The 13,536-nt window shown below is 47.3% G+C and overlaps 1 protein-coding gene across 6 annotated transcripts in view; it reads right to left on the bottom strand.

Annotated features, from left to right (window-relative positions):
• The window catches only part of RXFP2 (relaxin family peptide receptor 2), a 103,624-nt gene that overhangs the window by 18,316 nt on the left and 71,772 nt on the right, over positions 1–13,536 (bottom strand). For 5 of the 6 annotated variants that reach the window (XR_014819152.1, XR_014819154.1, XM_084981406.1 and 2 more), the window contains exons 6-9: positions 6,924–6,995; positions 5,419–5,490; positions 3,670–3,741; positions 2,537–2,608 (exon numbers count right to left, since the gene is read on the bottom strand). Coding sequence is in view for 4 of the 6 variants with exons in the window: in XM_084981406.1 (XP_084837532.1) it covers positions 2,537–2,608; positions 3,670–3,741; positions 5,419–5,490; positions 6,924–6,995 (288 nt within the window). In the remaining 2 variants the exon portion in view is untranslated. Of the gene's footprint in view, positions 1–2,536; positions 2,609–3,669; positions 3,742–5,418; positions 5,491–6,923; positions 6,996–9,269; positions 9,344–13,536 lie in introns of all 6 variants that reach the window. The other variant, XM_084981407.1, reaches the window with a different exon arrangement.

Genomic DNA, 13,536 nt, shown 5'->3' with positions numbered 1-13,536 from the left:
TGAGGGTGCCCGGCACCAGGCCTCAGCATCGCCTGGATGCTGATTAAAATGCATATTACAGAGTTCCCACTGCGGCTCAGCAGGTTAAGAACCTGAAGTAATGTCCATGAGGATGTCAGTTCAATCCCGGGCCTCGCTCAGTGGGTTAAGAAACTGGCATTGCCACAATCTGCAGAGTAGGTCGCAGATACGGCTCAGGTTCAGCATCGCTGGGGCTGTGGCGTAGGCTGGCAGCTGCAGCTCTGATTTGACCCCTAGCCTGGAAACATCCATATGCTGCGAGCGCAGTCACAAAAAGAAAAAATAATAATAGTAAAATAAAATTCAGATCCCCAGGCTCCACTCCAGAGCTAGTGAATCAGAAACTCTAGGGCTGAGGTCCAGCATCTGTCTTATGTCCTTGGGTGGTATGCACCCATCGAGAAGCACAGGTGGAGAGCGAACGTTCTCCCAGGTGAACCTAAGACAGCAGCATCCCACACCCTCAGGGGACAACCTGGGAACACATGGCAGCTTCCAGCAGCGCCAAGGAATGAAAGGGCTGACTTCGCTGCCCAGTCTCCTAACTTCTTTCCCTGGTCAGCCTCCTACAGGCTTCCCTGTGCAAGACAAGCGCTCTTTTGCTGCCTCTGAACCTTTCTTATGCGCATGCTAAAATCGCCAATTCCTTTGTCATGGCCTTTAAAATCCTATTTTAAAGCCATCGTGGAGGACTTGTGAGAACTCTTTTTCACTCTTAAAACACAGTGACTACAAATCATCAATACTGTACCCTCTTGGAAGTCCAAATATTGCTCAGCAGAGTGGCGAAAATGCTTTCACGTCGCCTAAGTATAACACTTTGGAATTACGAGCAACCGTCCTGCCCGACAGCAAGTGAGGCAGGAGAAGCATGACCAAGGCAGGCGCTTCCTGCCCTGGAAGTGGGGTGAGCTGGGTCTGACCTCTCAGCTCTCATCTGTGATCAGCCTTGCTAATGAGTACATCTCTGCCTTGGGTGCCTATGTTTTCCCTCGAGTTTGTGGGAGCCTAGAGTGAAAACGAGTCTCCCCAGAACCCAGCGCTTGGCTGCTGGCTCCTGGTCTCCTCCTGCTGCCGATGCCCATTTTGGGGACAGGGTGGGGGCAGGCGGGGGTCCTGATCTTCTCCTGTCAGCTTTACTCTTTCCTCTTGGTTTCCCACTGTGGGGTGAACTTGCTTACTTTCTAAGTATTTTTCACCTTGATGAGTTTTCTTCTTGCGTTTTTCAGGTCATCATGCCCATTTTTAACACTTGGCACATTTACGTGAGACCTCAATTGCCTTAAAACGCCTTTTGATAACAGAAATTTTCAAAAATTAACAGAAAATAATTTCTTTTTTTCCTTTTTCAGCCACCCTCCCTCCCAGCGTATGGAAGTTCCCAAGCCAGGGATCAAATCTGAGCCGGGAACTTCGACCTACGCTCCACAGCTGCAGCAATGCTGGATCCTTAACCCACTGCATGGCTGGGGATCGAACCAGGGCCCCCAGAGACAAGCCAGATCTTTAACCCACTGCACCACAGTGGGAACTCTCACTTTTTTAAGTGGGTAAATAGACATAAGGTCACCTAATAGTGTTGTAACAAGTAATTCTGAGGCTGGTTCAGAAAGGATCAAAAGCCGAGGTACTAAAACGTTCTCACATTGTGGGTGCGGAGGCCCCTGATTTGACAACAAGGAGCGTTCAGGGTGAAGGTCGAATCCAGACTTTCTCGGGGCGGGGGAAGTCGCCGCCTGTGCCAACCCTGCCCGTCTCAGGAGACCCTGAGGAGGACGGCGGTGGAGGGCGGGGGTGGGGGGGAAGCCGGGCCGGCGCTTGAATGACGGTTTGGCTGGGGCTGGTGAAAAGCTAACAAGCAGTGGAAATGGTCCAGCACGTTCACTTCACAGAGCTCCGCGGAGCACGGTTACGTGACGACCACTGGGCTGATCCTGGGCCTAAAATCACAGAATTTACCAAACGGCAGCGGACTGTCAGGGAAACCGAGGGGTCTGTGTTGACCGCGTCCTGCGGGGGAGGAGGGGGGGCGCAGCCGGAGGCGAGGAGGCGGGTGGAGGCTGCCCCGTGGGGCGGGAGCACGGAGGCCCCACGGACCTGGCGGGTGTATCTGGGACGGCTTCCTGCAGGTGCCGCTCAGACGGACGTTTGGAGGCGTTACCCCAAAGGGTAAAGAAGCAAGACCTTTCAAGCTAAAGGAACAACACGTGCTCAGGGAACTGACTGTAGGGACATTTCGTGCATCTGGAAGGAAGGCTGGTGAGGAGAAGGGGCCGGGAAAGAGACTGGGTGGAGGAAGCGGTAGAAGCAGAGGCATCTCTGGAGCTCGACGTGGGGGGGGGGGGGGCAGTTTGAGCTTTACGCTCAGCCCCCTGGGGATTTGCAAACGATGTTTAAGCCAGGAAGTAACAGGATCAGATTTCGACTTAGGAAAGAAAAGCACAGAGGAGCCTTTGGTGTCTGTGTGAATTAACTTCGGGGCGAATATCAGCTTAGCTGCCACGTGCATACTCACAGCCAGTTGAGGTGCGGCATGTTGGCACACATCTGCCTGGGAAGGGCTTCTAAGTAGTTATTTACCATAGACCTTCACACAGAGAAGAGATGCATCAGAAACAACATGACAGGCCACTCTCAGGACAGTAGTCTTCCGATTTCCACAGTTTGGAAACTTGCAGGCTAATAACCTCAGTGCCTTCAGATGAAGCATATAAACATTGCGACCTCTTTAAAACGGTCCCTGGATGTGTGTATGCCATGGGCAAGGGAGCAGACGTCAGAGAAACTATGAAAGCCTGAGTGCGATACACAACCTCGGGATAAATGCGAAGCCGTGTAAATGTATGAAATGAAACAAACATATGCGTGGGGTCCTAGTTTTGAGGTTCATGTCATTTTCCTTGCCACCTTCCAATTTGCAATCATTTCCAGCCTCGTATATCCAAAGGTTCATCTGAAGGGAAATGTTCACCATTTACAATATTAAAAGGCCCCACTGGGAACTTTGGCAAATCTAAGAGGTGACAGTGGGGAAGAAAACGACTCATGAGGATATGGAGATGCATGATTAATGTATGACACTGTGGTCCCTTTTCACAAATGGAAAAATAATGATGCTGTAGGATCTACGGCGAAGGAACGGAATCATCCCCTGCTGATAAATCATCCCAGTGGTTAAGTGTATGAACAACCAGTGAAAGTGTAATTATGTGAAAAGTTTTGTGGACAGGACAAAGGTTTTGGAATTTTCGAGGACTCTTGCTGGGCCAAGGCACACTTTCCTTTGTTAAAAAAATGTGGTTGGAGCTGAACTCCTGGGAGCGCCTAACCGATGTAAATATAGTAAGGAGATAAAAATGAATACTATCTTTGGTCAACCACTGCAAATAAAAACATGCCTTAGGACTTAAGGGAATTAAAGGAGATCAAAAAGAAACGAAGTGGTAGGCTTAAAATATACCACGAGCCATGGCCAGGAAGGAGCGGCAGTCATTGTGGCTTGAAATACAGGAACAGTTTTGACTGATAGAAATTGTAGGGGGCGTTGATTTTCTTCAAGCTCTTTCTGTAAGCTTTTTTTTTTTTTTTTTTAGATGTCATTGCCATTTATAGACAGACAGATGGATTGGAAGGTAGAGGAATACTTACAAGAAAAACAAGGAATTTAATCCAGCAAACAACCGCTGTGAAATTCTGGTTATGGGATTGTCGTCCAGAATTCTGACAAAACACATCACAAACATGTCCAGTGTTAGAGACACTTGTGAAATAAGACCGGGAAGACATAAAAGGCCATGGCGATCCTGCCTCCCCCCGACACCTGCTCTCTTTCCTATGTGTCCACACTGGGCTCAGGTCTCCTTCCAGAAAGCTTTTCCTCCACCTTGTGGTTGGAAGGAGGCTTTCCTCAAGATGCCCAGACCCCACCCCAGCCCTTCTCATGTCCACTCTGATGGCCTTCTCCCCCTGCATCCACCTCCCACTGGACTTAAGTGCTTCACCTCTGGCGACCTGGGTCTAGACAAGCTGCACTTATCTACGGGCTGAATAAGGGATCCATAAACGCTTTGACCTACGGATTGACCAACTGAGGAATGAACGGGAAAAAAACTCTTAGGAAATCACAACTGCTTCATTGATCTCCTGGTGTTTAAATGATGTCCTTAGTGAGGTCTATGCAAACAGACTCATTAAGAGCTTGAGGGTGAAAGAGCGAAAATATTTACAAATTCAAATCACTGCTCTTAACTCTACATGGTATTTTCCTAGAAAACAATAGGTAAGGGGTCAAGTTCCCTGGCGGCTGAGTAGGTTAAGGACCTGGCATATCGCTGCTGCGGCTCAGGTCACTGCTATGGCACGGGTTCAATCCTTGGTTTGGGAATTTCCAGGTGCTGTGCATGGCCAAAAAACACAATAAAACAAAACAAAAACAAGAAAACACAGATAAGGGGAAATACGCCTTCTTTTCTTTGGCTGCCTTTGAAGCCAGATGCCACTTCCTCTTACTCTCAGAGGTACCTGAGGGCAGGATTTGGAGAAGGGAGCTACACTGAGCACCTGCGGTATGCCAGGCATCCTGCATGTGGTGCTTTATACACGTTGTATGACTTAATTCTCACAACACCCCTCTTAGAAAAAAGGGGTTACGATTATAGTTTAGAGGTGAGAAGGAGGCCTAGGGAGATCAAGAAAATCGCCTGGGACATTAAGCCTGGGTCCATGGCCTCCGCAGGGATCTGGACGCTGCAGCCCTGGCTCTTCCCACTCGACCAGGCTGACCTACGGAAAACAGGGAAACCTTCGCAGCTTCTAACTGCCCTTTGTTGGTTTCCTGATGAAAACACGGACCTCTGACATGAGAGTCCCTGGAATGGAGCTGGTGGCTAAGCCTGCAAAGTGATGAGATTCCATAAGCTCCTATCTTTTCAGTCTTTTCTAGGATTTCTCTGGAAATCAAAAAAGTCCTTAACTTGCTTACTTTCTGGGTCAATGTTTTTCAACAGAGGGCATTTCCCCCCCCCCCCGCCCCCCCGCCCAGGCCACATTTGGGACTGCTGGAGATGTTTCTGAATTTTCACGACTCTGGAAGCAAGTACTACTGGCACCTAGCGGGGCGTACGGCACAGAGGACGCTAAACCCTCTGGGTAGAGAAACCTCACTATGGGTGAGTGCCGGCGGGAAGGCTCAGAAGCCCACCTGGAAAAGCATGGCACTGATTGCTCTTCACACAGCCACCGCCTGAACTGCTTGAGTAACGGGCTCCAGATGATGTGATAAGCAGAAAAATAAGTATGGTAGACAAGCCACATAAATAGATGGACACTGAGCCAGCCCTGAGGAGTGTCATTAGGCCTGTGGTGCTTTACGAGGGAAGGAGAAGCTGGAATACTCACAGCCACGTTAGCCGGTGTAAGTCTCTGAATACTCCAGGGCTGAGAGTCGTAATGCAGTTGTGGTTGAGATACCTACAAAGAGCGTGGGTAAGGAAATGAGGCAAACATGATACTCCACGTTAGACACATCGAATTCGAATATGAGCCACTGAGGATGCTTACGAAGTATGCACGGTGGTTTCTGAAAGCGCTTTGCTAGATGAGCAGGAGGAGGAAAATCAGGGAACAGCCAGGGGACACGGACCACCACAAGCCTAGAGTGACACCCCCCAGGGCCGGGACCAGAAAAGTGGCCAAAAATCATGTTTGGGGCTACTATGTTATATTATACTAGATTATATTATATTATCATGTCAGAATAAAACAAATATGTGAGGTGATTTTTGCTTCTGTCTTTTTGGTCACGTCCTTAATAGACTAACGTCTGAAGAAAGTACATAGGTAACTTCGCAAGAGTTAGAAAAAAATAACATGCTAAATGACCCAAACTTGAGACGGCCGTGATAAAGAGAGTCTTTGGATCTGCCTTCTGGTGAAACTAGGAATTGTTTAATAACTAATGTAAGTATTTGTGAACACCTGTGTCTCCCCCTTCTTCCCATCCAGAGTCAAGCCTTTAAAAAGTGCCCCTCTAATAAAGAAGATCGGGACATACACACAACGGCAGACAACTCAGCCTTAAAAAAGCACAAAGTAATGCCATTTGCAGCAACACGGACCCAGCTAGAGATGATCAAACTGTCAGAAAGTGAGGGCAGGAGTTCCGGTCGTGGCGCAGTGGTTAACGAATCCGACTAGGAACCATGAGGTTGCGGGTTCGGTCCCTGCCCTTGCTCAGTGGGTTAACCATCCGGCGTTGCCGTGAGCTGTGGTGTAGGTTGCAGACGCGGCTTGGGTCCCGCGTTGCTGTGGCTCTGGCGTAGGCCGGCGGCTCCAGCTCCGATTCGTTCCCCTAGCCTGGGAACCTCCATATGCCGTGGGAGCGGCCCAAGAAATAGCAACAACAACAATAACAAAAAAGACAAAAAGACAAAAAAAAAAGAAAGTGAGGGCAGAAAGAGAAAGACAAATACCCTATGATAGCACTTCTATGTGGAATCTAAAATACGACACAAATGAACCCAGCTATGAAAACAGAAACAGACTCACAGACACGGAGAACGGATTTGTGTTTGGGGAGGGGGGAGTTTGGGTTTAGTACATGCAGACTATTCCATATGGAAGGGCATAAACGAGGCCCTCTGCAAAGCAGAGGGAACTGTATTCAGTATCCTGAGATAAACCATAATGGAACTATATGTGTACCCGAATCCCTCTGCTGTCCGGCAGAAATTAACACAACACTGTGACTCAACTGTACTTCACTTTAAAAAGCATAGAACAAAATAAGATAAAATAAAAAGAAGCGTGCACTTTTTGGAAAATGACAAAAATAAAAAGTACCATTGTACCCTTTGAATCTTCACTTACAATTGTACTCATAATAATAAAAAAGTCACACTCACAATATTTGCAGATTATGTAATCCAAAGAATGCTTTCCTGGATATATGTCTAATACGATTGTGCTGAAGGAATCTGGTAGGAATAAGAGAGAAGAGTCATGCGGTTATGGATCACGTGTGCTCCGTTAGCTGGTTGAACAGGCTCTCCACTCTCTTCACCTAAAGACAATTTAAGTCCCACGCCCTCGAGGCAGAAGCACAGCCAGTGAGAGCAGTGCCGGCAGGGGTCAGATCCCGGCATCTCTGACCTGATGTCCCACTGAGGTCCGGGGGGCTGGTGAGGAGGGAACCAGTCCTGGTCTGCACCCTGGCACCCTGGCGGCCTTCTCTCGCTGCCCGCCGTGCAGGAGCTGCTCACCACACGGGACCAGCCAGGCCCTCCCCGCAGAGCTTTCGCACGCATTCAGAACAGACACCTCCCTTATCGCCTCTCCCCTCTAGCCCCTTGAAACAAGGAGAGGGCGAGTCTTACTCTGTTCTGGGCTGAGATGCAGAGTGAGAAGCACACAGCTGGTTAGAGAGGGACTCGAGGTGACAAATGGCATCAGCGGTTGACCTGGAGCCAGTGCCCCAACTGAGCTCAGAGGGCCGTGATTTACTTAACCTCTGAAGCGATCTGCAACTTGGTGAGGATTATTCAGCAGCAGCACCGTCGGGCCTCCCGAAGGAAATAATGTCCATTTCCTGTGCTCATTATACAATGGGAGGTTAGCCCTGAAGCTGCATTTTCTAAAGGCCTTTAGGCAGGAAATATTCTCACTACTCAGGGTAGCTAAGGGCCACAGAGTCTTCCGAATGGCTTCCCTATCTCTTGATTTGATTTGCTTCCTAAAATATTCTACAACACTCTCTTACTATTATGATACTTCCCTGCCAAACTGTCGGTAGATTCTGTGCTCGTTCAGCATGTGGCCGTGCTCTGGATTGTGTGGTACCACGATTATTCCCTAGCAAAGCTTCCCAGCCTTGAAGTCATGCATGTGTCACAGGTGTGCCAGGATACTGACATCCTTAGCCCCCACGGTGGCAAAGCCAAGCCAAGATTATCTTCCAGTTATTAACAAACCCATCTTGCACTGCAAGCATTGAGCAAATACTGTCATTTTCTCCGTGCATCACCATGTGGAAAAGGTGGGTACTACAGAGCTCATGGCTTCCATCCATAGTGACACACAAAGCATCAAGTTCAGCCCCACGAAGTAAACTTGAAACCCAGTAGGACCCTGTGGCATTCCCTCCCTCTCTCCCTGCTGCACCAAGCCTGTGAGGAGAGGCTTCACACTGCAGCACCAATTCTGCCTTTGCTTTAAAGACCTGCTGCCAATAGAATGCACCCATACAGATCAATATCTGTTTTAGCATTTTCAGAGCCCCTGGAGTGATGGAATAAAAGCTAATATGGCAAATTATATTATAATAGCAAATGAAAATAGAAAAATAATACCATAATATAAAGATTTGAAGTTCCTCTTAAATACAAAATTGACTACCTATCTGGTGCTATTTACATTTTATTCTAGATAATTAGGTCAAAAGTGCAATGCAGGAGTTCCCGTCGTGGTACAGTGGTTAACGAATCCGACTAGGAACTGTGAGGTTGCAGGTTCGATCCCTGCCCTTGCTCAGTGAGTTAACAATCCGGCGTTGCTGTGAGCTGTGGTGTAGGTCGCTGACGCAGCTCGGATCCTGCGTTGCTGTGGCTCTGGCGTAGGCCGGTAGCTACAGCTCCGATTTGACCTCTAGCCTGGGAACTTCCATATGCCACGGGAGCTGCCCAAGAAATGGCAAAAAAAAAGACAAAAAAAAAAAAAAAGTGCAATGCACATTTTGGAGTTCTCTTGGGGCACAGAGGGTCAGGGATCTGGTGTTGTCACTGCAGCAGCCCTGAAGCTTCCGCATGCCATGGGCATGGCCAAGAAAGGGGCATGCACATCTCACTTACATGGGATCAATCTTGAAGAAACGGGTGCAGTCATAAACTGTGAGTTTGGCCTCGTGCTTTTGATCTGCACGGCTCACCGGATGTGTACAGTTTAACTGTCTTCACTGGCATGAGTTAAGACTCTAACTTCTTAAATAATAGTCTCTAGTCTTCTATTTAGCCAGCTTCGCTGGCACCGCATAAAGAGTTAGAATCCCAGGGCCCTTGTCTCAGACTTAGGCTGCTGAATTCTAACTTGATCCTCTAGTGTCTGCTTTCTTCTTTGCAGAACAGTAGCTTCGTGAATATGAGGGGAAATTTGGAAACATGACAATTTGGCATGTGAGGTCCTCTTTTTATTCAGAGCTGAGACATGAGCCCGTTTGATATACTTTACACTGAGTGGCTTTTCTAAGAATAACTTACTGGTTCATGAATTCCTGCTGTTTCAGCTGTCAGGACTTTTCAAGCAGAAACGCCAGGAATTTATGTACCTGAAACTAAAGCAAATAAATGCCTTAAGGACATGCATGTTTATAGGCTATTTTTTAATGCAACGTTTTGTATTCATGAGCCAGGCAGACTCCTTGAATTACACTGTGTGGCCAATGATTGTGTTGAGTGAGAACCCAGTTTAAGAAGGAATACCTAATTTATACAAGATTTATGTCACGGTAAGAAGAACTGCTGTGAGTTTCTGTGGTAGCAGTGATAAAGTATTACGGCCAATCTCATAAATTCTATTTTACTTCTCTGAAAAGTCATCTTAAATTGCTTCTTAGGCTCCAGTGTTACAAAGTTTGAAAGATTATTAAAATGAATAAAGTGATCACTAGTAAAGGCATTCAGATAAGCTGAATGACGTTTATTCACCTAGCAATTAAAATTTTATTTTCACTTAGGAATAATTTTTTTTTTGGATGCCTAAATGACCTCAATTTCACTGCGAACATTTCAAGCGTGCAAGACCAAAGACTCACGTGGCATTAAATTGGGTGACCTCTTAGGATATATCCCAACACAACTTAAAAATGCATATCAACTTTATTAGCTCAATACAATCTAAATCACATATTCATGCATGTCCTGGTTGAAGAGAATAAAGCCCAGATTCTTAGCCTAGCCTTCAAAGGCCCTACAATCAGGGCTCAAAGTCCTCTCCAGCACATGCTCCATCATTTCCTGTGGGAGCTCTTTTCCTTTAGACAAACTTTTCTGGTCACTATCTTCCCAATATCCTTTGAGGGTTTCTGTGTATGTTCCTTGGTTCTCCTTGCTGGAGATGCTCCCACTTCTCTTTGGCCCTGTGTGTTTGTCCTACACATCATTCCTTCAACAAATACCATCGCCCCGCATGTAGGTTTCAGCATGTGTGACAGTGAGGGGTAGTGGCAGTACATGCTACTGAGAGGACCAGGAGGACCAGCCAATTCAGGAGGAGGGAATGATGCTTAGTGAGAGGTTTCTTCAAAATTCAAAGATGAATGTGAGGGGTTCACAAAGCTGGAATCATAACTGAAAGCACGACTTAAGGCGTGTTCAAAACTCAGACAGTGGAGAACGCTATGGGCGACAGAAATGAATTTCTGGTTATAGTTTAGAATCAAGACAATGTTAAGGAACAAGCCCAAGCCTGCTGTACGGGACCTGTTTGAGAAGATTATGAAATAATAAAAAATATAAATTTTAAACTCCTACATTGTCCTTATCTTCTCTGTCAAAACAGATGATCTCAGAAGTGAATAAACAGGATTTGGGGGTGTAGCAGTGAAAGCCCAAGATGGCAGACTATGCTAATCAAAATGGGCCAAAGCCCTCTGGTTTGGACAATTTCTCCTAGACACTGAGAAAGACGGAAAAGGCGAACACTCGGTCCACAATCAATTACCGAGGAATCTGGAGAAAGGCAGAGCAGCTGAGAAATTAAAGGTGGCAGATGAGTTTTGATTTTTCAACAAGGGAAGAAGCAGCTTTCGCAAGCTCCAGCTGCACGAGCTGCCAGCTGGTGCTGGCCAAGATCACAGGACAGGATATTGCGATGCGGCTGTGCAAGCACCTCAGCAAGATCTCCAACAGGGCAGTTCACGAGAAACAGGGCACGTCAGACCAATCTGGTTTTCTTCTTGGAAAGACAGCCTGGATAAAAATGTGTGGTCGACTACTGATGCGTCTCCCAGGCATCTAAGTGGTTTTGTGATGTCTTTATGGACAAAATAAAGATCATTACACATTATCTGAAGGATGATGCTGAAGGGATGTGGAAAGAAGATCTGGCCCGGGCCGCCCCATATTCACTCCCTGACCTGGGCAAAGACAGTTCAGCTTATTTTCAGATGACGAATGCTGGGAGGGATGGGGACTTTGCCGGATGATCCAGAAAGACCTTTACAATCTGGTAAGAAAAGCTGAATCCAACAGGATAAAACTGAAAAGGGATACAGGAAAAGTCCCACAACTAGAGCTCAGCTCTAAGTGCACAAGGACCAGCTGGAGATGCTGTCACGTGTCAGTCACGCTTCTGGCACAGGATCAGAATTTTAGAGACACAGTCACTTCATAGGAGTTAGGAGTATGACGTGGCCACAAAAAGAGCAAAGGCAACCTTCACGTATATGGAGTTTAGAAAGGAGGGGTTGCTGGTTTCCCCCAGTTCTGCCTCTGCATGTGTCATCCAAGTGAAAATATCCCGTTTATTCTAGATACTGTACATAAGGAAAATGTAGGGGACCATACCCGGGGAAGTGTGACCAGAATGATGAAAGGATTTGGGGGTTGAAAGCAGGCCCTCTGGGGAAGAATTTAAGGATTTGATGTTGCTTGAGGAAGAGGCTCGGGGGTGGGGGTGCGGGGTACTAACGGCCAGCTTCAAGAATCAGAGGAGGTGCACAGAAGACTTACTGGGTGTGTTCTGACCAGTCTCATGGGGTAACTCTCAGAGCTGTGGGGAGTTTAGAGATGCCTTGGACAAGAGAAACACTGGCAGAACAATTTACCAGCATATTGTTTGAAATTCCTTCCCTTAGCACATCCCGATGCCCTTCCTGGTTTATTTTTTTCTGTAATAACTAACACACGAAAGGTTTTTTTGTTTGGGGTTCTTTTTTTTTTTTGCTTTTTTTAGGGCCACACCCAAGGCATTTGGAAGTTCCCAGGCTAGGGGTCAAATCAGAGCTGCAGCTGCCAGCCTACACCACAGCCACAGCAACGCTGGATCTGACCTACACCACAGCTCATGGATCGGTTACCCACAGCTCATGGATCCTTAATGCCGGATCCTTAACCCACTGAGCAAGGCCAGCGATCGGACCTCATCCTCACGGATACTAGTCGGGTTGGAACCTGCTGAGCCACAGTGGGAACTCTGTCCTTAATTTTTATTTTTACCTCCATTGGAAGGTGAGTTCCTGGAGGAGAGGGCTTTTCATGGGTGTTGTTTACCGCCATATCCTTGATACTTCATAGGTATCGATAAATATTAGCTGAAAAAAGGAACACCATGCGGTGTGGCAGCTCTTACCCTCCTGCTGTCTCTCCCAAGGGTTCTGGGGCTGCCCGTCTAGTTTCTTCCCTCCCCGACACCTTCTCCTGGGGATGGCTTGTGTCTTGCTCTGTCTGTTGTTATAACGCAGCATCTTGAGGAAAAGGTAGGAGGGAGAGCCAGGAGGGACAAGGGCTTGCCCGACACTGGAGGAGATTTTTCTGGGCATGTGGGAAAGAGCTGCAGGAGGAGCTAAGTCGGGGTGCCGGGCGGGGGCTGGGGGGGGGGGAAGGAGATTCAAAGAGGGGTTGCTGAGCTTCTGAGCTGCTTTAGGATATCTGGATAATGCTTACAAAGAACTTAGTTTATTTTGAAACCGAAGCTCATGCTGGACGTTTTTGTCAATGGTAACAATATTCTGAGACTGGCTCACGAGGGTGAACCTCAGGCTACCAGCGTCAGAGCTCTAAAACTTGTCAGCAGGCTGACTTTGGACAAACAGCCTTTTTCCCCCAAGGGTGGTTTCCTCATCCCTGAAAGGAATCTACTGATGACTCCCCGACGGGCGGACGTGGAAGACCAAAGTTCAAATGAGAAGTCTAAACGTCAGAAGTCTTTGTCAACTTTAAGAAGAGAGATATAAATGTAAGAAATTGCGTTTTAATCCCCTGTAATAACCTCGCATATAATAGACACTGGATGAATGTTTATTGATTAAGAGTCTTATAATCGTTTTTCTCTGAGTCTCTGGGAAAATCAAATGGCCCAGGAAGCACCACATAGCAAGCTTGCACTGAGAGAACCCCTGCTGGGTGGTATTCAGCGTCTGATGTGGTAACTAAGTTTTTCTCAAAGCAGAATGCAACTTTTAATTGGATAAATGTCCAGCTGACTGGGACAATCGGGGGGGGGGGTGATAGGAAAGTTGGGCCTCGATAATCCACGTTAGCGCATCCACATTCTTCCCTTCAGTGGCTCCCAGACACAGAGAGAGAAGGACTGACACAGATCAAAGCTATGAGCCAGTGGTCCGGGGAAGGACTTGGCCTGAGAAGTCAGTATCCTCGCCTGATCTTCGAATGATTCCTCTGCTAACACAGAAGACAGCTTTTCCCCAATTAGGGGGCAAAAAGGTCTAGGAGGGGGTTCTGCTCGGGACAGAAGAGTATGCGTTGGTAAAAGATTCAATGAGATGCTAAATTTCTCTCCATCTCT

Source organism: Sus scrofa, chromosome 11 (genome assembly GCF_054392235.1).
Source record: "Sus scrofa isolate SSC_HxYL_T2T_F1_AM1 chromosome 11, Sscrofa_HxYL_maternal_Yorkshire_Landrace_v2.0, whole genome shotgun sequence".
NCBI lineage: Eukaryota > Metazoa > Chordata > Mammalia > Artiodactyla > Suidae > Sus > Sus scrofa.
Note: the sequence above shows the minus strand (reverse complement) of the source record. Positions and strands in the feature narration are given on the sequence as shown.